Source organism: Balaenoptera musculus, chromosome 1 (assembly GCF_009873245.2).
Source record: "Balaenoptera musculus isolate JJ_BM4_2016_0621 chromosome 1, mBalMus1.pri.v3, whole genome shotgun sequence".
NCBI classification, from domain to species: Eukaryota; Metazoa; Chordata; class Mammalia; order Artiodactyla; family Balaenopteridae; genus Balaenoptera; species Balaenoptera musculus.
This window is the reverse complement of record NC_045785.1, coordinates 136028116-136053841: the sequence shown is the minus strand read 5'-3', so window position 1 is coordinate 136053841 and position 25726 is coordinate 136028116. Positions and strand designations below refer to the sequence as shown.

Here is a 25726-nt window from a genome sequence, read left to right as displayed (position 1 = left end):
CCAGGGAAGTCCAGTTGTTGCCAGGTAAGTTTGGTGGAGGACAAACAAGCAGTTCTATGGGAAAAGAACCACAACGAAGAGCCCTTGGTACCAGATCCTATGGGAGCTAAGGGGAGGGAGCCACAGCATGCAGGTGTTGAAACTGAGCAGGACCCTGTGGGGATCCTGGGCACAGAAGCCTTTCTGTCCCCCATTTCTTGTTTGTAGGGAACAGACTCCAGCCTCCATGACCTTCCCCGAGTTCCAAAGGGCAGATTCGAACAGTTGCTAATCAGAGAGGGGAGGGGATGCAGAGACAAGGGAGGAGGAGCAGCCAAGAAACAATAGTGCAGCCTTGGGGCAGGTCCTGGTTCTGCCTCAAGGGATACAGTAACAATGTCTTTGAGCTCTTCTACAGAACTAAAACCCCTAACAAATGGAAGATGTTACCATTCTTCATTCCAGAGAAGACCCCCTGAGGCCAGATTAAAGGAACCAGGAGATTACCGGAGACCAGATTAAAGGAGTGCAGGCCCTGCACACACCCTAATCTTATCAGCAACCCCACCCTTGAACCACTGCTATAAAACTCCTCACCAAATCCTCCCGGATTGGGACACACAGTTTTCAAGGCACGAGCCTGCTGTGTCCCCCTTTGCCTGGCAAAGCAATAAAGCTGTTCTTTTCTACTTCACTCAAAACTCTGTCTCCGAGATTCCATTCGGCACTGGTGCACAAGTTTTCAGCATCAGTGTCAAGGAATGCTTCCCAGGGCAGGCACCTCTGACATTTTTGAAGGCTGTCTGGGGTTGGTGGGTGGACAAGGGGAAGATGGCTCCAACAAAGGCACACAAATAAGCTAAATGAATGGGTGGATGAATGAATGCGTGGAGTTGGGGTGTGGTGGAACCAAGAAACCAACAACTGAAGCTCAAACCAATAAATGCTCACGTGAGACTCCTGCTGCCAGAGGCCAGCCTGGAGGACCAGGAAGTCCCATCCAGTCACTGCATTCCACCCCCAGGGCACAGGCCTCCTCTAGATGACAGGGATGTAGGAGCAAGGAGGCCTCTTCCCCCCAGGGGCCAGGTGCATTCACACCAGCCTCCAGGCCAGTTCAGCAGCTTCCAAGTTGGGCAGCGCTGGGCCCTGAGGGCAGAATGGAGGGGCCAGCCTCCCAGCCTCAGCCTCAGGGCCTGTTCTATGCCACCCTCAGAGCATGACCAGAACACACTTCAGATTACAACTCAGGACACACACATCTGAAAGAAGCGTTTCCCACACAAAACCTACCCTTGCCTTGTGCGAGGTGGCTCTGTTATTTTTTAATGTTGGTCTTTCTTTAAAAGATAGATTTTGTGACCCACTAGTGGTTGTGCCTGCAGTTAGGGAAACACTGTTCTGTAAAATGATTTGCCCGCCCTACTCCTCTCCCCCGCGGGGAGGTGGGAGCGCCAGCTCCATTTCCCTGAAGGAAAACCCAAGCCAAGCCCCCCACGCCGTCATGGTGAAGGTCACTGCGGAGCCGGGGCTCGCGAGCTGCTCGCGGGCGTTCGGGCCGGTGCGGGGGATGCTTGTGGGCCTCCGACGGAGGACAGGGTCCCAGGAAGGTGCATGGACGCAGGCGGGGAGTTGCAGAGGGCCGGGTTCAAATCCTCCCTCCGCTAATTACTTGCTGTGTGACCTTGGATCACATCTTGGATAAGTAATTTAACCCCGGAGTTTCGGACTCCTAGTTTATAACACGGAAATAAAGTAGTCCCTCCGTCGCAGCGTCGCCGTAAGCATTCAGGATTGTGACCATTATGTCCCCAGCAGAGCTCTGGAATACTTGAGCAGGCAGAGCAGGGTGGGAGACGGCGCAGCGCCTGCGCGTCTCTGAATTCCCAGGTGCACCTTGATTTCCAAAATTCGAGCGGTGCCTGCTGTTCCTCCACGCGACAGCCCTCGGGGCACTGCGCGGACCGGGTCCCCATTCTTGCGCCCCGCCACGCGTGCCCGCCCCTGCGTCGCCTCGCTGCCCCTCCCGCCCGCTCCAGCTCGTTCCCCCCGCCGCGCTCGGCACGCCGCCACCATCGCCTTCTTTGAGCCGGGCGCGCGCTCCGTGCAACTCTCCAGGCTGCCCTCTCCCCCCGCCCCCGCCCCCAACGGTGCGTTCCTCGAGGCTAAAGTGAGGGTCGTCTTCCTCCCGGCCCCGGGCGCCGAGCCAAGCGTCCTGGGTGTGCGGGGTGAGGGGGGTGTAAAACCCCCAAGAACCCAGCCCCGTCAAACTCCAGGCTCCAACCCTCCTGCGGCTGTGAGCGCGCCTGCGCCCGGCTGGACGTCCCCAAGGGGCCAGCGCCCGGGCGCATCCCTGGCCCCGCCGAGGCGAGCAGCCGGAGGCGCGGAGACGCGGGCGGGCGCGGACCGAGGCAGGCGGCCCGGAGCGCAGACCGGCCCCAGCCTCCTGCCGGCGCGGCGGGGGCCTCCGGGTCAGCGGAGGGGCGGGGAGGGTGCGGCCGGCGCAGAGCCCCACCCGGCCGACCCGACTTGCCCGCAACACCCGAGGAACAAAGTAGCCTCGCGGGGAGGGCGCTGTGGGCGCCGGGTAGTAGCCCGCACAGTCGCCCCCTGGTCGCTGTCCCGCGACACACCTCGGTCCCCACGCCGGGGGCACCCGGCCACACCCTGCCGAGGAGACGCGCTCTCGCCTCCCACCTGCCCCTCCGCCAACAAGAGGCGCCCCTTAAAAAAAAAAAAAATCAGCGTCGGGGCGCCCTGGCCTCCCAGGCCTGCCTGGCGAGCACTGGGCCCGCGGTTTCGGCTGGAGGCTTCGCAACTTGCCATCCCACCCCACCCCGCTCCCGTCATCCTAAGGATTTGACGTCACGCCTGAGGTTAAAGGTGGTGCCACTTTCTGTACCGTGTTGTCGCAGTGTCAGGTGCCTACCTGAGCGAAGCGAGGTCTGGACACATAGCGTACCATTACACTGCCACCGTGTCTGAACGTCCTTTCCCTTACCTTCCCGTGAGTTCCTCCTCCTTTTACAAAGCCCTGTTTGGACGCACTTCCTCCCCCTGCCTAAGCCTGCCTCCCCCCCCGCCCCGCCCCCATCTCCCGCCCCGCCCCTCTCCACTAACCACTGATCCCTCTCAGGCTGTCCCCCCGGGGCTAACCAGGTGCTTCCTCTCACTGCACCACCAGGCCAGGTGGGAATGCTTGATCTCCCCCTAGCCTCTGGCCTGGTAAGGTCTTTCTCATCTCTCTGAGCTCCTGCCTGGCGCCTAGTTAACACGAGGTTCTAAGTAAGAGCGTTCTGATGGTCCTGTGGGAGGCGCGGATGACGCAGGGTTGGACATAGCTTTCTAGGTCAGTAGTTCCCCAGGCAGAGCAGATGGGGAAGGTCACACAGGAGGCTGGAGAACCCAAAGCCCCCTCCCACCCGCACAAGTCGGGGCCCAGCATCTTACCCCAGGAAGGAGGGCCTTCTGCCTCTGTGGAATTAGAGCAAGGCAGGTCTACTTCACACACAGCTCAGAGTGCCTCCCTCCCTCCCTCCCCCTCCCATCCAGCCTTTTCTGGCATGGGGGGAGCGAGCTGCAGTAGGAAGAGTGGTCGCTGAGTCAGAGTGCCGGGTCTGGGTGGCCTCTCATTGCTGCTAAACTTGGCTCTCCATCTGTGTAAATGAAGATAATAAATGGGACATCCCAGGCAGGATTATTTTAAGGACAAAATAAGGTGTGTCAAGAGCCTGACCCCCCACCTGGGATGTAACAGATGCAGCTGCTCAGTACCTCTTAGAGACCTTTCCCTGCCCAGTCCCAGCCCTAGCACCCCACCCCCGCTTCCATTTCTTCTCAGCTGAGGCACGGTATCGGTATCGTTATCCTCACCAGAGAAAACAGAGGTGACTTTTGCCCCAGAAGCATTTTTCAACATGAAATTTCCCCAAAGTTTTATGACCACAAGGCCACAAGCTGGGGTAGGGGAGCCACTAGGGTTTCCCCACTCCTGTAGTTTCTGCTGTGGGGCTATTTCTATGCTTTGGGGGCCCCAGGCTGGTCTCTGAGGTGTCCCAGCACCCTCTTCACATCCTCAAGGCCCAAGCACTTGTTCCATTGGTCCCTCTGCTCACCTGCTAGAGCCTCCCCAACCCCCCTTCATCCCACCCCCAGGCCAGCCCAGCCTCCCCATCCTGCAGTGCTGGGGGGCTCTGGGAGCCATGCTTTCCCCCTACCCTCCAGGGACAGTAAAGAGGGCTTTTAACTGGCTCCTGCTGATAAGGCCCTAGGAGGGGAGAACACTCACTGCACACACACTCCACAGGATTGCCTGACCCCTTCCCCCATCCTCTTTCTCTCAGGCCACATGTCTCCCTCGGCGACCTTGCCTGCTGAGAGCTGCAGCAACACTCACTTTAACCTGATTCTGTTGTGTTTTTACCACAGCCTGCACCCAGCCGGCTGTAAAGCAGCCCTGGGCTGCCCACTCCAAGCCTCCCCCATCCCCATTGCTCCTATCCGAGGCCCCTTAGCTCCATTCTGTCTCCTGCTCCTAAATGCACGTTGCCCAAGGCTCCTCTACCAGCCAAAGGATGATCTCTGGAGGCTTCTGCCTCAACCCTGGCGTCACCCCAACCCCAGGGGCCTCCCCAGCCCTCCCCCTCTGGCATGCCAACACTGCCCACTGCTGTGCTTGTGTCCTCCCTCCCCCTCCCCTCCCCCTCCTCCACCCCAGGCCCCTGCCGGGCTAGTGAAGGTCAAGTGAGCATCCAGCCCAGAATTTAGCAACTCGGAGTAGGATAAGTTTCAGCGTTGTTCTTTAATAATTTAAGGCTGACACACAGCCATCTACTCCCAGAGAGTCCCAACCCCTTGGGCAGTGGACGCGCCCAGGCAGGACAGCCCATCCCCCTGCTCGTGCCCCGCCATCTCCCTGCCAGCGGCCCACCTACAGCTGCCCTCAGGGAGTCTGGGCAGAGAGCTTGTGGCTGGGGACAGCTCGGCACCAGCTGCAGCCCGTGTCCAAGGTCACAGGAGAAGGAAGACAGAGGTCCTCATGGCCAGGCTGTGGTGGGGGGCAGGGCTGGTCTGGCCAGTCCCACTGGCCACAGCTGCACTTCCCTGAAATTGGTCTTGGTTTCGTTTTGTTCCTTCAACCTTATATCACAAAGATTTCCCAGAACTTCCTAATATTCTGACTACCAGATAACATCTCCCAGATGTTCTCCCACCAGACCACATGTGCTAATTTTGGGTTTGGAATACATGGTCAATGGCTGTAAGGCTGTTACTCCAGGACACTTTGTCCATTTCTGGAAAAAAAGCAGAGGTGTCGAATGGGAGCTGGGAGAAATGAGACTGAAAAAGGCGGGCTCAAGGCCAATATGGCCAAGTACTTTCTTTGGCTCTGGAGTGGGAAGGGCTGGGGGAGCCCTTGACAGTGTGGGATGGGACCTGGGGGTAAGGCGATGCTCAGGGACCAACCGAAGGACCCACTGAATCTCTCTCCTCCCCCTGCCAACAAAGGTGCAGGAAGATGTTGACAACACCTCAGGCCTGGTCAGGGCGGAAGACCCATATCTTTTCCCCGGTTCTGCATAAATTAACATCCTTAAACAAAATACACAAACAGGCTCCTTCCCTCTGCTAAAGTGGTCAGTCACAGAAGCCCTGCCAAGGCCCAAGGGGTTACGTGCCACCATGTTCATTTTCAGTAGACAAAGCAGCCTTATGTAGTGCATTCCCAGCCACCCCCTGGGGTGGTTCAGAGTTTCCAAGGGGGTGACGGTGAGGGCAAAGGCACCTCTGGGTCACCGTGGGACAGGCCTCTGCCTCAGCACACGGATCGACAAGCTCTTCGCGTGGGCCAGGAGCTCCCTGATGTGAGCCAAGCCCAGCCCTGCAACCTTGGCCCCGTTCACCTCGAGGATCTCATCCCCCACTCCCAGCAGCCCGGAGTACAGCTTGGCCGTGCTCTCATCAGCCATCTCCTGCACGTAGAACCCTGCAAAGGAAAACAGGAGAACTAACACAGGAAATCCAAATCAAAGACATGCAGCTCTGTGGAATGCTCAGGTGGATGCTGTTTGGGGTGGAGGGGAGGCAGGTGCTCATACAGGGCACTACACACACACACACACACACACACACACACACACACACACACTCTCTCCCTCATTATTCCACTTCACAACCGCAACTGGCTTTATAAATAGATACAGTGTGCCCACCTCCATGGTATAACTTCATTTCTCTGTCTCCTCTTTTAAAATCCTCCTAATACAAATAATGCTTTAAGCTGTTATTATTCATGTACACCCCAGTGTGAATGAGCTAATCTTATCTTTTTCTGGGATAAGCTTTGATTGTAAAATAGGGAGGAAAATGTTGAAAAATTGAGACAAAGACCTACTACATGCCTGGCACCCTGCTAGGTGGGATTCACAAATAAGACCCAGCTGCTGCCCTCAAGTAGCTGGGTGGTGGATGGTACCACTGGAGTAGCGAACGTGGCTGAGGTCAAATCCAAACCTGGTTTGCTTCACAGGATTGTCTGGGACTAGCCCTGGCCTCAGTCTTCCTCGGATACGGTTCCTTACTTAGGATTCAGAGGCTTCTGGGCAAAAGCCCAGGAAACATAGAAATTCTGGCCCTGTGTTTAAAGTCATCGTGGCTCACTTTTCCCTTCTTCACACATACTCTCTCCCCTCAGTGACCCCAAGAGGCCCCACCTGGCTGGGACCATTCCCTGGGTCTCTAAGGTAGGGTGAGCCTGGGAAGAACCTGCTTCTCCTTTCCTGGGGTTCAATTCGAGGAACTCAGTGGAGCAGGCTCTGGAAGGCTCTGGAAGCCTCGGGCTGGCTGGGCTGGGCTCCCTCGCTACATAGTGCAGGACGGTCCAGCTGAGGGAGCCCCTCTTGCCTCAACTTCTGCTGAAAACCTTTCAAACTCTCCGTCAGCTGCTTCCACCTGACAGTAAGGGAGCACAGGCTCTTCCAGGGAAAGCTGGGTGCCCTCCATCCGGACGCACCGAGTGAGCGCGGGTGTGCAGAGCTCAGCCCCTTCCGCGGGAGGACTGCAGGGTGGGGACCCTATGCCGCGACAGCCCCTGCAGGACTCACGGGGTCAGGTTAGAGTTGCCTTAAGCACCCTCGCTGCTCCCCAGCCTGGACTTGGCTGGCTGATTAGAAACATTAAGCAGCTGCCCACCCCTGACTCCCTGCTTCCTCTTCCTAAAATCAGCTTCCTTAGAAGGGACCCGAAAGAGCATCTCGTCTGGTCCCCCAGTCTCCGGCTGGAAGCCTTTTAAGATGTCTTGGACGAGCGCAAGGTCATCTTCTTGTCTGCCCAGCCCCCAGGAGCTTCTGGCCCCAACAGAAGTCAAGCTTTTCAGAGCCCACCCTCTGAAATTCGGGTTTGAAAGTGCATTGAAACCTCCTCTAAGGCACCTGAAGGTTTGCAGCTCTGGCTGTAGCAAATCGGATCTGTTGACATACTCCTTCTCCCTGGTCTGACCTGTGGAACTGCCTCTCAGTGCTTCTTGGCAGAGCTGAGCCTTTCCTGCAAGGCCGGCTCCCTCCTGACAAGGTCTGTCTGCCATCTTGGCTGCACAGGGCTTTTCTCTCAGCCCTTGCCCTATCCTTTCCCTCTTCTTTCTGGGTTCTTTAACAGCTTGTCTGCCCTGTCTGCGTGTTGGTGGCATGGGGAGAGGCAGGTAAGGAGGGCAGGGGTGGAGCCGGCAGAAACGGCTGCTGTACCGCAGAACATGCCAGTGGGGAGTGATGAGAAAACCCAAAAGAATGCAGCTGGAGGACCAGACACTGCTGTCATGCCTGGGGTAGGTTTCACAACTGAAAGTCACGACACAAATATGACAGAGAGACTGCTATCGTAGGCATTTACTGTCTGCTGGAAACGGCTTTTGTTAAGGATGTGTGATCTCTGTGTTGTATTCAATTAGAAGCAGAAGGTGAAGCCTGCTGTTCTCACATGCCTGTACAGAATCAGATGTGATAGCCGGCAAGTAACACCAGCATCTTGATGTTTTAGTGAGGAATGCAAACCAGCCCCAGCTCACGGCCCCTCTGAGGCCCAGGAGAAGTGACCCTTGGCTGCTGGAGCACGGCCTGTGGCAAGGAGGCACCAGCACCAGCCATGTTCCATGTGTGAGGGGAGCTCTGCGTGACATCCAGCAGCCAACTGCAGCAGCAGGAGCAGGGCACCAGCTGGGCAGGACAGGGAAGAGCTTGCACCAACCAGGTGAGGGGCATCCTGGGGAGCGGGCCAGGGCAGAGCCCAAGAAGCTCTTGGTCATTAGAGACCCCTGCCCATCAGCAGTCCATGACAGGGGATGGGGGAGGGGGTCCCACTGCCTGCAAAGGGGCCTAAAGGGACTTTGGGGGAGGATGGGGGGCATAGCAGAATGGCCAGTTGGGTATGATCTCACATTGACAGATGACTCAGATCATGTCTGCCCCCGTCTGGAGTTCTACTCCCCCAATACACATTCTTTTTCTGAAAAGGGAAGGGAAGAAATGGGCCAAGCACTTTCCCATGTACCTCACTGAATGCTCCTTATGACTCTTCCAGGTAGGGTTTCATTAGCTTCATTTTACAAATTAGAGACCTGAGGCTCAGAGTGGGTAAGTAACCTGCTCAAGGTCACACAGCCAGCAGAGGCGCTGGAGTACAAACCACACTCTGTCGTCTAACTATGCCTGCATGCTGCCTCTCTGGGAGAGCCTGTCTCCCTCACCGAAGGAGACAGGAAGCTGGAGGAACGGGCAGAGTGGCTAACAGCCCGTGGAGCACTTTGCAATGGTCAACATATGCTCACAATGGCCATCTCCCTGTGAGGACAGACAGGCACCCTCCTGAGGGCCAGAGTGGGGAGAAACTCGTCCTCCCTTCCTCTCGCACTCATGTAAAACCCATCAGCAAATAGTCAAAACTACCTTCAAGTCAACCAGACCCCGGCCACTTCTCACCACCTCCACAGCTACCCCAGTCTAAGCCGCCACCACCATGTCTTTCCTGGACTGTTGAAATAGCCCTAAAAGTGGTCTCCCTGGTTCCATTGTCACCCCACTAGGGTCTATTCTCAACACAGCAGCCAGTGAGCCTGTTAAAGTGTTCAATCAGAGCACGTCAGTCCCTGCTCCAAGCCCCTGGTGGCTCCGGTCTCACTGGCAAGAAAGCCCCTTCTGCCCTCAGCTCAGTCTCTCTCCCCCATTTCTGGGCTCAGCTGTCTCCCCACCTTTCTGCCCTCAGCTTAGTCTCTCCCCTTCACCCCTCTCTGTCCAGCTTGACCTCCTTGCAGTTCCTCCCACAGGCCACGCTCATTCCCAGCCCTCAGGGCCTCGCACTGGCTGTTCCCTCTGCCTGGAACACACTTCCCCAGACACCACATGGCCCACCCTCACTTCACTCCAGTGTCTGTCTGCTCAGGGGTCTCTTCTCAGAAAAGCTGCCCCACCGGTAGTCCCATACTCACTGCCCTTGGGCCTTATCCTGCTTTATTTGTGTTTGTTTCTTAGTACTCTTCGCCATCTGACATACATATAACACATTATATGTATATATAAAATATATAAATAAATATAAATAAATAAATAAACATATATATATATTTGTAGATACAGTCTAGCTTCCTCATGAGAATGCGTCCTCCTGAGGATGAGGATTTTCTCTGTTCCATTTACTGCTCTATCCCCAGTATCTACAACACCCAGTAGGTGCTCAACGTATATTGTTGAGAAATGAATGATGGAACATACGCAAGAACTCGCTGTGGTCTGCAACTCTGGCAGCAGGCAGATTTCAGCCAGCTAAATAATCTTGACCTAGGAGATCAAAGCAGAGGACTAAACCCTCCGCGGCACAGCCCAGCCAGGGCAGCTTTGAGCGTGTCTTTCTGTGTCTGTCTCTCCCTTTCTTCCTCCTCTCTCTCCTCTCCTTCCCACTCCTGCACGTCTGTCTTCCTTCCTTACTCATCTCATCTGAGAAATGTATGTCAAGGTCCCTTGCCCTGTGATGGATTCTGACCCACAGACCTTGGGTAAAGGCCTGGGGAAGTCATTTTGCCCTGCAAGATTCATGGGGCAGGGCTGAGAGCTGGCCGGAGTGCAGAAGGATGTTAACAGCCCCTCCCTGATCCTGTCAGCACTGAATCAAGACCTAGCAGGCCACCCAGCCAGGGGCCTGGAGCCAGGATACATGCGAACAGGCCCGGCAGGAGCCAGCCCTGAGGGAGGGGCCTGGATGCACAGACAGGCAGGCACGGTCCACATGCCCAGACATACTCCACAGCTAGAGGAGGGGAACCAGTTAAACACACCAGCCACGTCAAAGGGATCCAGAGAACCAGCCAGCACAGACAACCTCCCTCAGGCTCTCCAGTGAAAAGATGGCACTGAGATTCTGACTTCAAGATGGACAGAGGGACAGTGGAGCAAGCCTGCCATCTCTACCCCCTTGAGGGGAGAATTCCAGTCCTTTCTCTGAGAGGCTGTCTGAGTCCAGAGCTCATTGTTCAGCCAAAGACAGGAAGCGGAAACAACCGCAGCCAGAAGGCACTGCAGTGGTTTGCCAAGGCCCCAGGGCTGTGGAGCCAGAAAAGGGAGGCGGGGGGGTCCTACCTGAGTCCCGGCGTCCATTCCCAGAGGCCACACAGAAGCCGAAAGTGCCCTCCGGGGAGCGCTGTAGCTGCAGCTGGCTCGTGCCATCCGGGAACACCTCCACCATGCGGCCCACGGCACGAGCCAGGCCCGGGGCACTCACGTCCTCCACGCTGAGGGAGCGCCGGGGCGGCGCCTTGGCTGGCCTGTGAGGGGCCACAGGCGAGTGAGGGCAAAGAGGGCCAGCACTGGGGCCCAGCCCCGCCCTGGCTGAAAGACGGCGGAGGCCACGAGCCAGGGCTGCGCCTGGCAGGTTCCCACAGCCGTCTGAGGCTCCGCAGAGCCCGCTGCAGACCCAGAAGCCCCTCCCCCAAGAGCAGTGGTTGTTAACCTTTTTAGGTGCAGAGATCTGAGAATCTGGCGAAAGCTTTAATTTTACATAAAACTTCCAGGAGTTAATGGACCCCCTGAAGTTCCTCCATGGAGCCCCGGGTAAGAGCAGCTAGCCTAGCAGGTCTCATCAGAGAGGGTGGATTTCTCTAGGCAGGGTCACAGGGCGAGGGCCTCTTTGGGGGCCCTGTCTCTGGATCTTCAGTCAGATCTTTAGCTGGGCTAAGGAAGCTCCCTGAACATTCTGATTTCAAAATGTCATTAGATAGTAGAGGGATGGAGGAATCAAACCTTCCAACTCTACAGAAACCCCAACCCCTGTCCAGTTGCACAGGACAAGGGCACCGAGGAGTGGCCTCCAAGACCCCTGAGGCAACTGAGGCACAGGTAGCCAGCCTCACTTTCTCTTTTAAAGGGACCCCCCCCCCCCTTGGGCCGTGCTGCTAACGCAGGAAGGAGTTAAGCATCTAGCTCCACTGTCCATGCCCTGGGTTTACACTCCAAACCACTTGCCCACTCTTACCTGTCAGCTGCATTGTGATCCCCTGGCTCCCCTACCAGGTAGAGGTTGGACCGGTCCACCTTGCCACTCAGCAGAGAATGGAGGTTCTGAAAAGAGGCAGCTTTCCGACGTTGGCGAGAGGGTGACACCTAGTGGGAAAGGCCCAATATTGCAGGTGAGAAAAGCCACCTGGCAAGGGGTTGACAGAGAGGGGACCCCAACCATGAACCTGAGGGCCTGCTAAGAAAGTAATGGCACAAGTTTTTGTCATTACTTCAAAGTGCTTAACAGGAATAACCATAACTTACTTAAGGAGATGGGCCTATGTAGGTGTTTTGAAGCTTCCAAGTAAAAAAAATTGGGGGCTGAAATAACAACTGAATAGGGTAATGCTAATTATCTCACTTATTAAGAAAATCTAATTTCTTCCTTGATTATGAAAAAAGGGTGAAATCAAATTAATCACAGAATAATAAACACAATTGTAGAGTTAAAATCTTAAATAGTTTGTGATTCTTTAGTATCCCTTTTATGATCACTGACGTTAAAAATGTTATCAAGTATGCACCTTAAAACACTGTGCATTAAAAAAATGGACAAGACGGAAGTCCCTCAAGGAGTTCGCACCATGATGGGGGTGAGGTGAGCATGGACAGGTCAAAAGCCCTAAATGCATGTTGTAAGTGTGAGGCTAGAAGCACGGACAACGCTGTGCAGGGAAGCAGAGACAGACTCAGCTCAGGAGGCTCCAGGGCACTGGAGGAGCTGACGCCTGGGTGGGGCCTGAAGCATGAGCTCTCCAGGTGAAGACGGAGGTGGGGTGTTCCAGGCAGAAGAAATAGCAGATGCAGACAGAGGGAGATGGGAGAAAGCATGGATGTTCTGGAACATACTCATGGTCTAGGTGGCTGGGCTGCAGAGGTGATGGGAGAAAGGCTGGAGCCGAGGGGCCACACCCGGCAGGACCTTATATGACCTGCTGAGGAGCCACTGAGTGATATTAATCAGAAGAGTTACAAGGTCAGATCTGTGTTCTAGAAACTGACCCAGTGAGGAGGCTATTCCAAGGGTGGGGGTGGGAGGCAGGGAGAGGCCGACTTCTAAACAAATACCGCACACATTATTTATCACATTGGAAATCCGTGCTCTCAGGAAGATGTATTATCAAGAAGCTTAAGAGGGGGCCCTGACCTTGCCTCAGGGTTCCGGAGGGCCTTCTGGGAGAAGTCAACTCAGAACGGAAAGACAAGCAGGAGTTCCCCAGGGAAAGAGGGGGAGGGGAGAAGGGAGGAGACTTCCAGATGCAGGTGCAAAGGTCAAAGAGCCATAGCCACTAGAGGACGTGGGAGCAGCCCACGTGGCGAAGGTGCCCACTGCCCACTCAGGAGGGCAAAAGGAAAACCAAGCCAGGGCAGCAGCCATCCACCCCCTCTCCACACACACTTGTCAACACAACAGTCTAACAGGAAGGTGTTCACCCTGAGATATGTCATGAATATACCAGGGTGAGATGGAGTCTTCTTTCATGTTCTCTTTTCAGTTCTTGAACAATTCTTTCTGCTGCGCAGTCCTCCTGGCACTTGCTCCCACTCTTTCTTGGCCAGCTTACTTCCTAACTTTGCCCACTTGGCTTACATTGCCCATAACCCCTCTCCTACACTAACGGGCTTTCATTTCCCTTGGGTTTACAGAGATTGAAGCTTTGATGGCCATACATCCTGGCACCACGGCTCAGACACACTGGGGACAAATCTAACTTCATGAGAAAAGCAGCAAATTTCTGGAGCACAATGCCACTCTAGGCTTTTGTCCCCAGCTTGACATGGCTTTGCTTTTGTTTCTTTGTCTTCCATTCATTCATCCAGCAAATATTTATTCTGTACAGGGTGCAAGACAACCAATGGAATTTTCATTCAGCCTGCGTTCTCTTCCCTACTTCAGCCTGAAGAATGAAAGGCTCCAATGCCCCAAACCGCAATCGCCTGCCTCGTTCTGCCCAGAGGAGGGAGCAGGAAAGAGAAGAATAGACATAATACCTGGAAACACCTGGAATAGAACAGCACTTTCAGAGACATAGCTGAGAGTTAGGTGCTACTGTTGGTTTGCTGTTGGTTTATCCTCTAGCACGGGGGAGGGGGAACTTCAGCAGGTTGCCCTGCATTCACTCACTCACTCACTCATTCATTCGCTGTGTATTGAGTATGTCTACCATACTAATCATCATACTAAATATTTGGAATATAAAGATCAAGTAGTGTCTCCACAGGGAATCACATTCCACCGAGGGGACACAGACAAAAGTTAAAATACTATGTGACAAGTTCCGTGAAGGAGGGAAGCACAGGATGAGAAGGGAAGACAGAGCAGAGGTGCCCAGCTCAGCCCAAGGAGGGACTGGAAGCGGCTTCCTGGAGAAGGCAGTGCCTTCAGTGTTGATGGATGAGCAGACGTTAGCAGGTAGAGAAGAGCATTTCCGGGGAAGGTTCAAAGTCAGACTGTGTGGCCTGATTACAGAACTGCAAAGTCAAGGATAAATGGGGTCAAGTGTTAGAAGAGTGATGAGATGAACGCAGTCAGATCACAGAAACCCTTTGGCAATGTCGAGTGACCTGAACTTTATCCTGGGGGTGATAAGGGACCAGTGGCAGGTGTTCAATGAGGGGATGGCAAGGCCAGATTTGCACACCAGAAGGACCACTCTGAAAAACCACGTGGGGAAAGACAGGGCAGGGATGCTCGTCAGGAGGCCGTTGAGGTGATCCAGGTGTGAAGTGATCTGTGCTAGACTAACAGAGTGGCTGTGGCCACGGAAAAGGTTCCAGAACGATCAGGCAGTCGACACCAGGACTGGGCAGAGGTGGCAGAGTGAGGGCGGGGGTCTAGGATGAGCCCAGGCTGGGGCCGCGGGGTGGAAGGACAGAAGCTTGGGCGCTGCCCACCCCCACTGCGTCCAGGGAATCCACGTCTCGCGGATGGACTGTGGGGATGCCAGTAGCTTCCCTTTCTCCACCTGGGACTCCTTGGGCAGCACCCTCAGCACTTCTTTCCTCCTTCCACCTTCCACCTTTCATTCCCATGGTGGCTACACCCCCGCTGGCCTCACACACCCCTCGGCTGGGCCCTTGGGTCTCACCGGATGCAGGGATTGTAACGATGGGGCTCTCTTCATTTTGGGGGCGCTGGTGTGTGAAGCCGGGCTGGGCGCCGGGGGCTGCAGCTGCTCCACACTGTAGCTGCGGGACTTGCCCAGCTTGGGCCTTGTGCCCTGACTTGTCAGGGCCAAGAAGAACTTTTTCAGCCCCAGGGTGGAGGAGATGCTGCCGCTGCTTTTCTTGTTCTTGTCAGAAGGCGCAGCTGAGGGCAGGCTGGGTCCCACACTGACCCCTGGCAATGCTCTGAAACGCAAAGGTGGACATGAGGTGGGTGGGAGAGGGCTGGAGGAGGCAAGGGCCCATCCTGTGTGCCCCGGGTGGGCCCGCACCACTGCCGCACGGACAAAGTGACAGCCAGGCTGCAGAAAGAAAGGCCGCGCGGACTTCTGCAGGATACTCTGCTTGGGTAGCCTTTAGGGAGCAGCTCAGACAAGACCCTTGGTGTCACACTCAACTATGGGTTCACTCAATCGTCCATCCATCCAATATTTCTTCAGAACCTCTTCTAGGCCTCTTCTTGGCAGATAACTGGGGTATGTGATAAACATGACAGGCAAGACCCTTACTCTCGGGAGCTTACAAACAACAGACTAGTAAACAAAGGAGAAAACCCACCAGCAACCGATGAGCAGGGTGAAGTGGAGAGTGACACGGTGGCCGGGGAAGGCCTCTCTGAGAAGATGACATTTAAACCGAGGGCTGAATGGCAGGAAGGAGCCAGTCCTGTCGAGCCCGGAGGCGAGAATTCCAGGGCAAGGGAACAGCTGGAATCACAGCTCTGGGCAGGAAGAGGCTCAGTGTGTGGTGGGTTCAAGGACATAATGGGGCCAGGTCCACAGGACGTCAACATAATGAGCAAGGGGGGAAAGAGGGGCCAGATGGGGTCAGACAGGTGGGCCGAGGCCGGATTACACTGAGTGCTATAAGCCAAGGTAAGGGGTTTGAATTCTATTCCAAGTGAGAGGAAAAACCATTGGGGGTTTCAGCAGGAGAAATGACACCATTTAATTAAGGTTTTAAAAAGATACCTCGGACTGTTGTATGGAGAAGGAACTGCAGGGGCGAGAGGGAAGGCAGAGAGCAGGGAGGGACAATTAGATTTGCACAGAAAGAAGGAATGCACTGAGACCCGGAGAAATGCCGTCCAGGTGGCTGCAGGAGCCAAAGAGGACTTGCCAGTGGATGAGGGTGGGAGAGAAGGGGGAGGGGGCAGCCAAGATGACGCCCTGAGTCGGGGCGTGAGCTCTGTGTGGATGGCGGTGTGCTGTGTGTTTGCCGGGAGGAGGACCCGGGGAAGCAGCTTTTGTCGAGAGTGATCGAGACTTCCACTAGGCCTTTCAGGCATCCTAGTGGAGATGCCGGGGGAGCTGGATACACGAATCTGGAGTTCTGGGGAGCACACGGAGCTGGAGATCTGGCTTCAGTGGCACGTGAAGCCTCGGGCTACATGTCACCAGGAATGGTGCGTAGTGGAGAAGAGAAGGCCCCGCCACAGGACCGCTCACCAAGGCTCTGAGGCCCCAGAGCAAGGACTCAGACCCTCAGTGCTGGAGGAGAGCACGGAAACATGAGTGCCGGGCTGTTTCCCAGCCCAGAGTCAGTAGCAAGTCCTCTCAGACGGAGAGCCCATCCTGGGAGCACCTCTAGGGCTGGGACTGTCCGCACAGCTGTGCCTAGCACAGTGCCTGGAGCTTCAGGCCATTCAGTGAAAGCTCAGTGAGCGAATAACCACGTACACTAGATTGAACAGGGCTGGCAAAGGAGTGCTGGGGTGCCACGCTTGCACCTAGTCTAGAGGTCCCCCGAGGATGGGGAGTAGTCAGCTTATCACACTACCACTCCAGGGGGTCTCTTTCCACCCCCCCAGTGCCCTAATCCCCCACCTCCTGCGTCAGGGCTCTTGCCCCTGTCACTCACCGGGATGACACATGCCCTACAGAACTCGGCTCTGTCCTCTGCAGGCCGCCCTCTGGTTCCTGGCTGGACGCTGGCTCCTCTGAGGCCGGCGAGAAGGTGATGCCCATGGAGCTGATGGTGCCAACAGCTGCTGAGGTGAGACAGCCCCGGAGTCCTCCTGCAATAGCCACAGCATCCCTCCGGTGTCACTGATCCATCCCCATGGGTCATGGGTGGCGGGGGGTGGGGGGGGGCATTCGCAACCCAACGACAGAGGCAGGAGAGCCAGAGGAAGATGGAGAGAAGTGGGAGCCCCACGAGAGCAGTGGAGGCAGTGGTGAGACACACACGAAGCAGGGAGGGGTCTTACTACCTGCTGAACCCCATCACCCCCAGCACAGCACCTCGTGCACAGTAGATGAGAAATAAACCTCTGTGAAATGAAGGGCTGCTTGTGATAAGCCATGTCCCTCCTATATCAAGAGACAGTTGGGGTGGGGGGTGGATTTTGTATTCCTGGGACAAAAACCACACTCTTGCTGGCTGTGACATCTAACAGCTAAACGATAGCCACCGTTTTTGGAGCACGTGTGAAGTTCTAGACAATGAGTTAAATGTCCTACAGAGATTATTTCATGGGTTCCTAGGAGATGGGTTCTATCATTCTTCTCAGGTTACAGAGGAGGAGCCCAGGACCTCCTGGCTAATGAGAGGAGGAGCCTCACCCGGCCCTCTGCTCCAGGTCTCCAGCAGGTGGAGGCCAGGCTGCCCAGAAAGGTCAGCAGCTCTCAGAATAAACGCCCCGGGGCTTCCCTGGTGGCGCAGTGGTTGAGAATCTGCCTGCCAGTGCAGGGGACACGGGTTCCAGCCCTGGTCTGGGAAGATCCCACATGCCGCGGAGCAACTAGGCCCGTGAGCCACAACTACTGAGCCTGCGCGTCTGGAGCCTGTGCTCCGCAACAAGAGAGGCCGCGATAGTGAGAGGCCTGCGCACCGCGATGAAGAGGGGCCCCCGCTTGCCACAACTAGAGAAAGCCCTCGCACAGAAACGAAGACCCAACACAGCCATAAATAAAATAAATTAATTAATTAAAAAAAAAGAAATTAAAAAAAAAAAAAAAAGAATAAACGCCCCATAGGAAGCGGGTAGGGGCAGCCAGCAGCCAGCCTAGAGCCCGCCCGAGGGAAGAAAACCACACCTCAGCACAGGGCAGGCGGGAGCTCAGGGTGGGGCCTGCTTCCTCAAGGTTCGTGTGAGCAAGGAAGGGAGAGGGAGAGTGTTTGCTCCCCGCACGTAGTGGAGCGTGTGGCCGGCACACCCGGGGCGGGGCAGGGGGGCGCTCGGCATCCACATCCTCAGTGAGGTCAGTAAGGCCTGTCACCTCTCTGCCCTCTTCTCCTCCACTCTGTTTCCAAGCCCTGGTTTCCTCCCGAGCCATCACAGCCCCAGGGCTGCCAGAGCCCGCGGGCACAGGAAGGCAAGGCTGTGCATGCTGGGCCTGTTATCTCTGCCTAAGAGTGAGCTGCGAGCTGCTCACCTCAGATCACAACATCGGGGATCAGAGCCCAGGGGCCGCCAATGCTCAGGATTTGCCCGTGATATGAGGACCCCTTCCAAGGGCAGAGTTGATACCTTCTATCCTTCAGCAGCCTTTCCTGCTGAAACCTAACAGCCTGCCCAGCAGGCTCGGGGGTCTAGAAGGGCTCGGGCACCAGAGAACGACCCCAGCACTGTTTGTAGGAGCTCTGCCCACTGGGCACCCGGACAGCACATCTGGTTCGCCACATGGAGGAGGTCTCGAGGGCTGGATTCCTGCTGAATTACTTCACTTATGCATCCCCCACAGGGCCTAGGAGGGCGCCTGGCCTGTAACAGGTGCTCAATCAATACTGAATGAATGAGTGAATGAATGAAAGGACGACGTTCAAGCAGAAGGACCTTAGCCGTGTGATTATTCGGCGTTTGCTGCTCTTAGTAAATCCTGGAGCTGCTGCTTCTTCCTGCTCTGTTGGTAGCAAAATTCTCTTAAAGCCCAGGCCTCTGGCAGCCACAGAGCTTGGAGCTCCTGCACACACTCCAGGGTTCCCACTACCACCGCCCCCAGGGGGAGCTGGCTAATCCGCCTCCAGGCTGATGTGGAATCCTGTACCAGCCCACGGACCCCGCCAGCTTCCCCAACATTCGCTGCGGCTCTGGGGGCTCCTCGGGGCTGCTATAGGAACGGTGCATGGGTATGTCATCTATTAAGATGAACAGTAAGTGACGACTCGGAGTGCCTGGTGGGCCACAGACCCAGCCTGTGGCCTCCGGTCTAGGACCGCCCTAGCCCCAGGGGAATCCCTTACCATCTCTGTGGTCCTCCGGCGGTGCTGCAGGCTTCTGGCTGTAGGCGCCCTTCTCCCCACTGCCCGCGAAGATGGCTCCTCCCCAGGGCTCCTGCAGCCCCTGGGGCGTGCCGTTGTTGCAGTGACCGGTGGACGGGGTGACACAGGGGCTGCGGGGCTGGGGCTGCGGCCGGGTGAGCTCACAGGCCCTGGGAACTACACTTCTGGAAGAAGGCACGGGGGCGTCCATAGGCTCTCCCTGGTCACCCGGCCTGCGAAGTCCAGCCAGGGCTGCCTTCCTGTGAGGCACAGGGGAGGTGGTTTTCTTTGAAGAGGGAGGGGTCGGCACCCAGCTTTCGGGGGAGAGGGAAGCGGTTGGCTGCTGGGCCTGGTGGGGGGCAGAGGGCTCTGCGTGGCTCTGATTCGGGGAGTCAGTTCCCAGAGACTTTTGGCTCTCTACAACCTGGGCTTGTCTGCCTGGCCCCGAGGAGCCCACCTTCATGGAAGAAGCGATGGAATAGGCTGTCCGGGAATCCACAGGCTGAGCCCAGTGATTTTCCGGCCGCGGTCCAGGCTGGGACCCCAGGGAAGCCCTGTTAGAGTCCTGGACAAGAAGCTTAGAGAAAGCATCTTCTCTGGGGAGCAGAGTCCCCTCAGGTGTCTGTCCCGTGCCTTCTGTCACCTCATCCAACACCTCCACTAGCTCCAGCCCAGGCAGGTAGGGCGGGGCCTGAGGGCTCCGGAGCGGCCCCATTTCAGCCTTTTGGAACCACCTGTGGCCTCCCCGAGGCCTGGAGGCCCGCAGGCGGGGGCTGCTGCCGCGGACCCTACTGGGCTGGGAGGTCCCGGCCTCCTCACTGTCGGTCCTGCAGCTGTCGGAGGTGTCCGTGCTGTCCAGGGCCGAGTCTACCTCCTCTGGGCGCGCCTGGCCCCCGATGTGCGTCTCCCGGATCCACTCGGTGTGGAGTCCGGGCTCGGCAGGGAAGAGCCGGAGGGGGCCGCCCAGGCCCCGAGGGCTGCGGGGCTGCGCCAACACCCCCTCCATCCCGCAGGCGGCTTCGCGCTCCCGGAGGACCCTCGGGTCGGGGGCGATGCAGTGGCCGCAGGCTCGGCACCTACTCTCGCTGCCCTGAGCGGGCGGCGGCGCGGGGAAGCCCCGGGGCTCCAGCCCGCCCAGCAGCGGGTGGAGAGCCCCCGCGCCCGCGTCCTGGCGCCGGCAGCCGCCGTGGACGTAGTCGGCGAGGTCGGGCTTGGAGCGCAGGGGGCCCTGGTCCGCCGGCTGCAGCGCGGTGCTCAGCACCTGGCGCTGACGCTGCTGCAGCCGCTCGAGGTAGCGGGACTCGGCGTCGCGGGCTGATTCATCCTCAAAGCGGACGTGGGACGGGGAGGCGGCCCGCTTCGGCCACTGCCCGCTGCTGGACTCCCCGCTGGAGGAGTCACTCGTGTTCCCGTTCTGGAGGTTGTCTCTGCAGGCAAGGGTCATCCTGGGGTCCGAGGCTGGGCTTTTCCGCCCATCTCTGATGGGGAGGCAGGAGGAGACAGGTCACGGGCAGAAAGAGGGGAGGAAGGTACAGACTCCCCGCTGGGCACCCACCAGCCCCCCCCACCCCCGGCCTCCACCCTGGGGTACAGTCTCCCACAGTGCTCGGTGGAACTACAACCCAAAGTTGCCCCCAATCAGGTTCCTCCAGAGTCGGGCAGCAAAGCAGAGCAGCTTACAGGTGCATCCTGATTCTGAACCCAGCGCTAAACAAAATGAATACAACCTTCTTTACTTTCGGCTTTCCCTCTGTTGCCTGGCTCAGCCTGAGTTAAGATGAAACACTGTTAAACTCAGGATTGTACAGAAGGATGATACCGAAGTCCTCGCGCGCGCGCGCGCGCGTGTGTGTGTGTGTGTGTGTGTGTGTGTGTATGTTTAGGAGAAGAAGCGAGCCTGGCCATGATGGGCATCTGGTGAATTGTGATGAATTGTGGCGATACTCTATTTTTTATAAAGGTTTAATGGGAAGATCATATTTTAAGTCTCCATGGAGACTGTGTAGGACCTGCAGTCAGTGTTTCTAAACATTTCTGCTCTCAAAAGTATCTACTCAGGGTTCCTAATCACCTTGCTTGGACAAAATTTAGACAGAGTGACACTGGTGTTTCTTCTTGGTCTCTCCACCTTGTCTGCTCCAACACCCCCTCCTGTACCTGCCCCTCCCCAGGCCCTCACATACACGCTTGCCCCAAAAAGCTGTGATGACAATTACTGTGCTAGGAAGAGTCCTCACAGTCTGTCATCAACCTTTGCTCTGGGAGACAGTGTGGCTGGTGGTCAAGTCCTGCTCAGCTCAAGAAAACACCTGCACAAATCTCACACTGGGCCTCTTAGAGCCAGGTAACCTGAGTTTCAGACCCCTGTGCAAATGGACCCAGGCCTACAGGTCATTTCCTATCAGAGGCCACCTAAGTAAAGACAATAAGACAATGCTCCTCCCTTCCTTTCCCAGCAGCACCTCCCCACCAATCTACTGCTGAGTGGCTGGGATTCACATCATTTCTGACATTTATCACTTCTTTGTCACTCACATTGGACCACTGCAGTGGCGTCTTATTCATTGGTCCTCCTGGAGCAAAGCTTCATCACACCATCTCTCAAGGGGGACACAGGATCAAGTTCACAGTCCTTGGGGTAAAAATACAGGCCCTCCACATTCCTCTCTGCCTTCCTCTCCAGCTCTGTCCCCCACCACCTACTTGTAAGGCCTCCACCCCATCTACCTCATGCAACCCTCCTGCCACTGTCTCCTGGAATCTTTCTTCTTAACCTGCCTGCATTTGATTCCTAGGTATTAAATCTTACCTGTGTACAGATACCATGTGTGATGGTTCATTTTATGTGTCAGCTTGGCTGGGCCATGGTCAAACATTATTATACTCGATCAAACATTATTCTTGATGTTTTTGTGAAGATGTTTTTTTGGATAAGATTAATATTTAAACTGGTGGACTTCAAATAAAGCTGATCACCCTCCGTGGTTTGATGGGCCTCATCCAATCAGTTGAAGGTCTTAATAGAACAAAGACTGATCTCCCCTGAGCAAGAAGGAATTCTGCCAGCTGACAGCCTTTGGATTTGAGCTGCAACTCTTGCCTGGGTCTCAAGCCTGACAGCCTACCCTACAGACTTTGGACTTAACAAGCTTCCATGATACCATGAGCCAATTTTTTTAAAATAAATTTTTCTCTCCATATATAAACACACATCGTGTTGATTCTTTCTCTGGAGAACCCTGACTAATACATCTTGATGATGTCTCCTCCTCTGAATACCCATGCCATTCATTTGTCATCAGAGACTCAGAAGATGTCAGGGCTGGAAGGGACTGCCATGACCACGTGACCCCCTCCTCGTTTCTACAAAGGAGAGGCCACACAGGACCAGTTCCTGGGCTGACTGGCACCTGAAGAGCTGGGAAAGGCAAGTTGCAGGAATCTTTTCTCCCTCACGGAGCCACAAAAATAGAAGTAGACATTGACCATGCTAATGGTCAAGTGCTGTCTGGAGACAGGGGCCTGGATTTTAGAGACCTGCTACTTCTTTCCAATTACCGAGAAGAGTACCCATGTAGACAGCTATCTATGCCGGCATACTTTATGTGTTATGTTACTGCTTTTCGTCCTCAAAGCGCCTACAAAGGTTTCCCTAACTATACCCTATTCCTAGCACATTTTGTTCAAGCCTGTCTTGATACTCCAACTTCTTATAAATGAAATGTATGTGAGTGATTGGTTGATTTACTAATCCTTCCTCTAACTGGATGCTTCAGTGATCCTGGAGGAAGAATGCCAATGCTCTCAAAAAGGCTGCCTTAACGTGAGTTCCTCCCTCACCAAATTCACAGCTGCAACAGAAAGACAGATGTGGTATGCAATTAAAAGGAAAAGTGTTCAGACAATAGCAGGAAGAAAACATCCACGTTTAACAATTACTGTTAAAACATGCCAACCAGTGGGGAGAGCAGCCACTGAACTGGTTGACTTCTCTAACTATACATGGCATTGACTGGACAGGACAGTGTGTTCTTCCAGGCCGTGCTTGCTGTATGGATAGATGGTCTTGCCTGTCTGACTCAGGTGAACATGTGATCGCCTGGGCTCTGAGGGTGTCACTGGCCATTCCTAATCATCCCCCTCCCTGGCTGCCTCGATAGCCAAGCCACTGACTAGTCTCATAGCCCTGATGGGTTGGAATGCTCTGGACTGCAGATGGCGTGGAGTATGATGTATAGAGGCTACCCTTGGGGGTCATGGGATAGACTGAGAGGTCAGAGTTAAGTTGTCCAAGACTGATTCCCTGCAAAGCTCCGTGGCAACCAGCTAGGGCTGAGAGCTTAAGGCACTCACTCACCTGTGCCATGTCAGATCACTACAACCTCAAATCTTGGACCCCAGGCCTCTGGTCACACCAGGAGAGGGGCTGGTGCTCACCCAACCGTGAATGCTGAGCCGGCAGAATAAAGCTAGAGCCAAGGTCCTGCTGTGTCATACTGCATTGTACCCTAGGCCCCGATTCACACCAAGGAGCGGGGTGAGTACTTCTTAAGTCAGGCAGCTGAAAAGTGCCACAGTGCAAGCTCTGGGGGCCTCCCTGGAGCCTGACACCAGGTGTTCACTAGGTGTTTACCCTGCCCTGGGATGCAGTGGGCGGTGGGGGGGCTGCATACCTGCCACCCCTCCTGGCTCCAGCATTTCCCAATAGGTGCTCCTCCAGGAGAATTTTTTTTTTAAAGAACTACTGCTAAGCAAGTGGGTCTGCCTGCTTTGAGATCTGAGCAGATGCTATGCTTGAAAGGGCGGCTCTGAGGAATACTGAGGCGTTGTCAGTCATCCTGTTTTCTGGAACCCATATGCACACAAGGCCATCTTATCATTAGGCACAACAGCTGCAGTACGTTGCAGTACGCTGCAGGACCACGATTCTTTCAGGGCCCACGAAAATGTGTTTGTTAGTTTCTTTTAATGTCAAAAGAGGATAAATAAATGCACTTTTAAATCAAAGAAAACATTCTCAGATGTAATATTAATATATTCACCTTTAAGCCAGCATGGTCATAAAATATAATTTTTCACTTTGTTTATGGAGGAAGGAGCCCACGAAGGCAAGAGTGCCTAGGGCTCCCAAAAGTCATACCGTGGGCTTGCATTTGGAGAGGGATTTGTGGCTGAGATGTAAAGCTCCTGAGTAGGCTCACGCCTGGTGAGGAGGGTACAGTGTCTCTCTGCTTGTCTCAGCACGGCTGGGGAAGTCCCTCTGATCCCCCTGCTTGTGACAATTCTCTTTAAGTGACTGTGAAGCACTGCAGCGCCCTTGCCACCTAGGACCCCGTCTGCACCTGCACCTCTTGAGCCTGTCAGGATCTCAGAAGGGGCTGTGAGATAATCACCCTGGTGGGCTCACTGTCCATGTGGGGCTCCTGGGTCGGCTCTCCAGAGCATTTTTGCCCAGTAAAGGCAGGCTCTAGCCTTCACCTCACCCCCCAGAAACAAGAGGAGCCGCACTGAGCAGAGGCTCTGCCCCTGCGGCACAGGCAGGGCGCCCTGGTCAGCCAGGCCTGGCCGGTGGAGGAAAGGCCCACTGGGAGATTCAGTACACGGGCTTAGACACAACAACCCCCTCCAAGCCCCAGAGGGCGATGCCCTGCTCTGCTGACAGGATGTGGGCTCTACTTTCTGAGGAGGGAAAAATAAAGCTCAGCTTTGGAGGCGGTACGTTCCTAATCTAATAAGGAAGTCCAGGTCCTGTCAGCCACATCAGCAACCTTAACTTTTACATTCAAGATGGAGAATCGAGCCATCCTGGAATTCATGCCAAAGGTACAAACAATATTTTTGTTCTAAAAGAAGAAATGGAGAGATGCGGGAGAGCTTGATCACATAAGGTACCTTCAACTCAGTTACTGAATCCCAGAGGCCTCCACCAGTAGTGCTGGGACCAGTGCATAAAGGTACGGTGAAGATTCTGGAGACAAGTACAGAGCAAATAAGGCACTAGAGCAGCAAGCAAACACCATACCTGCCAAGCTTCTCAAGATTAGGCACAGCAGATACCTCAACCATCCCTCTCGGAGAGGATTCTGTCTGCTCAGACTCTGGAGTTGAACGGCCTCCTTGGGAAGGTCCCTTTCTACGACAGTGCTGTCCTAACCACACAAGCTCCATGCAGTCCTACATGGTCACCATCTGACACAGGACAACAGCACTTACGGTGTCACCTTCCCAGGCCCTGCCTCTTGCTCACGTGTTCTTCCCTCCTGGGATTAGGAACACCAACATAGGTGTTCGTGTCCCCCAAATGGCAAGAGGTTGTGCTTCCAAGAGCTGCTCAATTTCTACATTGACTTGCTCCCAGAAAATGCGGCTGCTGCTTACTACCTCTTCACCTCCTGGAAAAGCCAGTCTGTTCAGGATTGCCCCAGCTACCTCCAGCTAGACCCGATATAAAGAAGACCTTCTGGAGACTGCTCTGCCTGCCCCACTCTTCCATCATTTTTCATCAGGCTGCTCTTTGGAAGGAGTGATGCCTCTGGGCTCGGGGGGTGCACGAGGGGCTCCTGCATCTAATGAGGCCCCAGGCCTGTGTGGCACCTCCAAGTTAGCTCAGCACGGCTCTCCAGGGCAATCTGACAAGAGTACCCTTCAGAAGCATTTGCAGCAAGCCATCTGGTGTTGATTTTTCAGCTATACCCTCTGAGGATTCACCAGTGCTGCCAAGTCAAAGTAATTCTTTTCTGGACACAGCAGCTGCTAAAGTGGGTCACCTTGCATTTCAGTAGCATTTCTACTGCTGGAGAAGAGCCTGGTGAAAGGGAACCTACTTTAAGCTTAGTGACTGGGGT

The 25726-nt window shown here is 55.3% G+C and overlaps 2 protein-coding genes across 4 annotated transcripts in view; one reads left to right on the top strand and one right to left on the bottom strand.

Annotated features, from left to right (window-relative positions):
• STX6 (syntaxin 6) overlaps nt 1–25726 on the top strand; it is a 75021-nt gene that overhangs the window by 48371 nt on the left and 924 nt on the right. Inside the window, exons 8-9 of one of the 2 annotated variants that reach the window (XM_036873831.1) lie at nt 8011–8220; nt 13161–13347. In XM_036873831.1, coding sequence (XP_036729726.1) covers nt 8011–8220; nt 13161–13225 — 275 coding nt within the window. In that variant the 3' untranslated portion in view covers nt 13226–13347. Of the gene's footprint in view, nt 1–8010; nt 8221–13160; nt 13348–25726 lie in introns of those variants that run through there. The other variant, XM_036873826.1, reaches the window with a different exon arrangement.
• KIAA1614 (KIAA1614 ortholog) overlaps nt 4783–25726 on the bottom strand; it is a 37739-nt gene continuing 16795 nt past the window's right edge. For both annotated transcript variants that reach the window (XM_036873810.1, XM_036873817.1), the window contains exons 5-10: nt 18864–20359; nt 16539–16695; nt 14603–14864; nt 11491–11618; nt 10599–10783; nt 4783–5965 (exon numbers count right to left, since the gene is read on the bottom strand). In XM_036873810.1, the coding sequence (XP_036729705.1) occupies nt 5772–5965; nt 10599–10783; nt 11491–11618; nt 14603–14864; nt 16539–16695; nt 18864–20359 (2422 nt within the window). In that variant the 3' untranslated portion in view covers nt 4783–5771. The remainder of the gene's footprint in view (nt 5966–10598; nt 10784–11490; nt 11619–14602; nt 14865–16538; nt 16696–18863; nt 20360–25726) is intronic.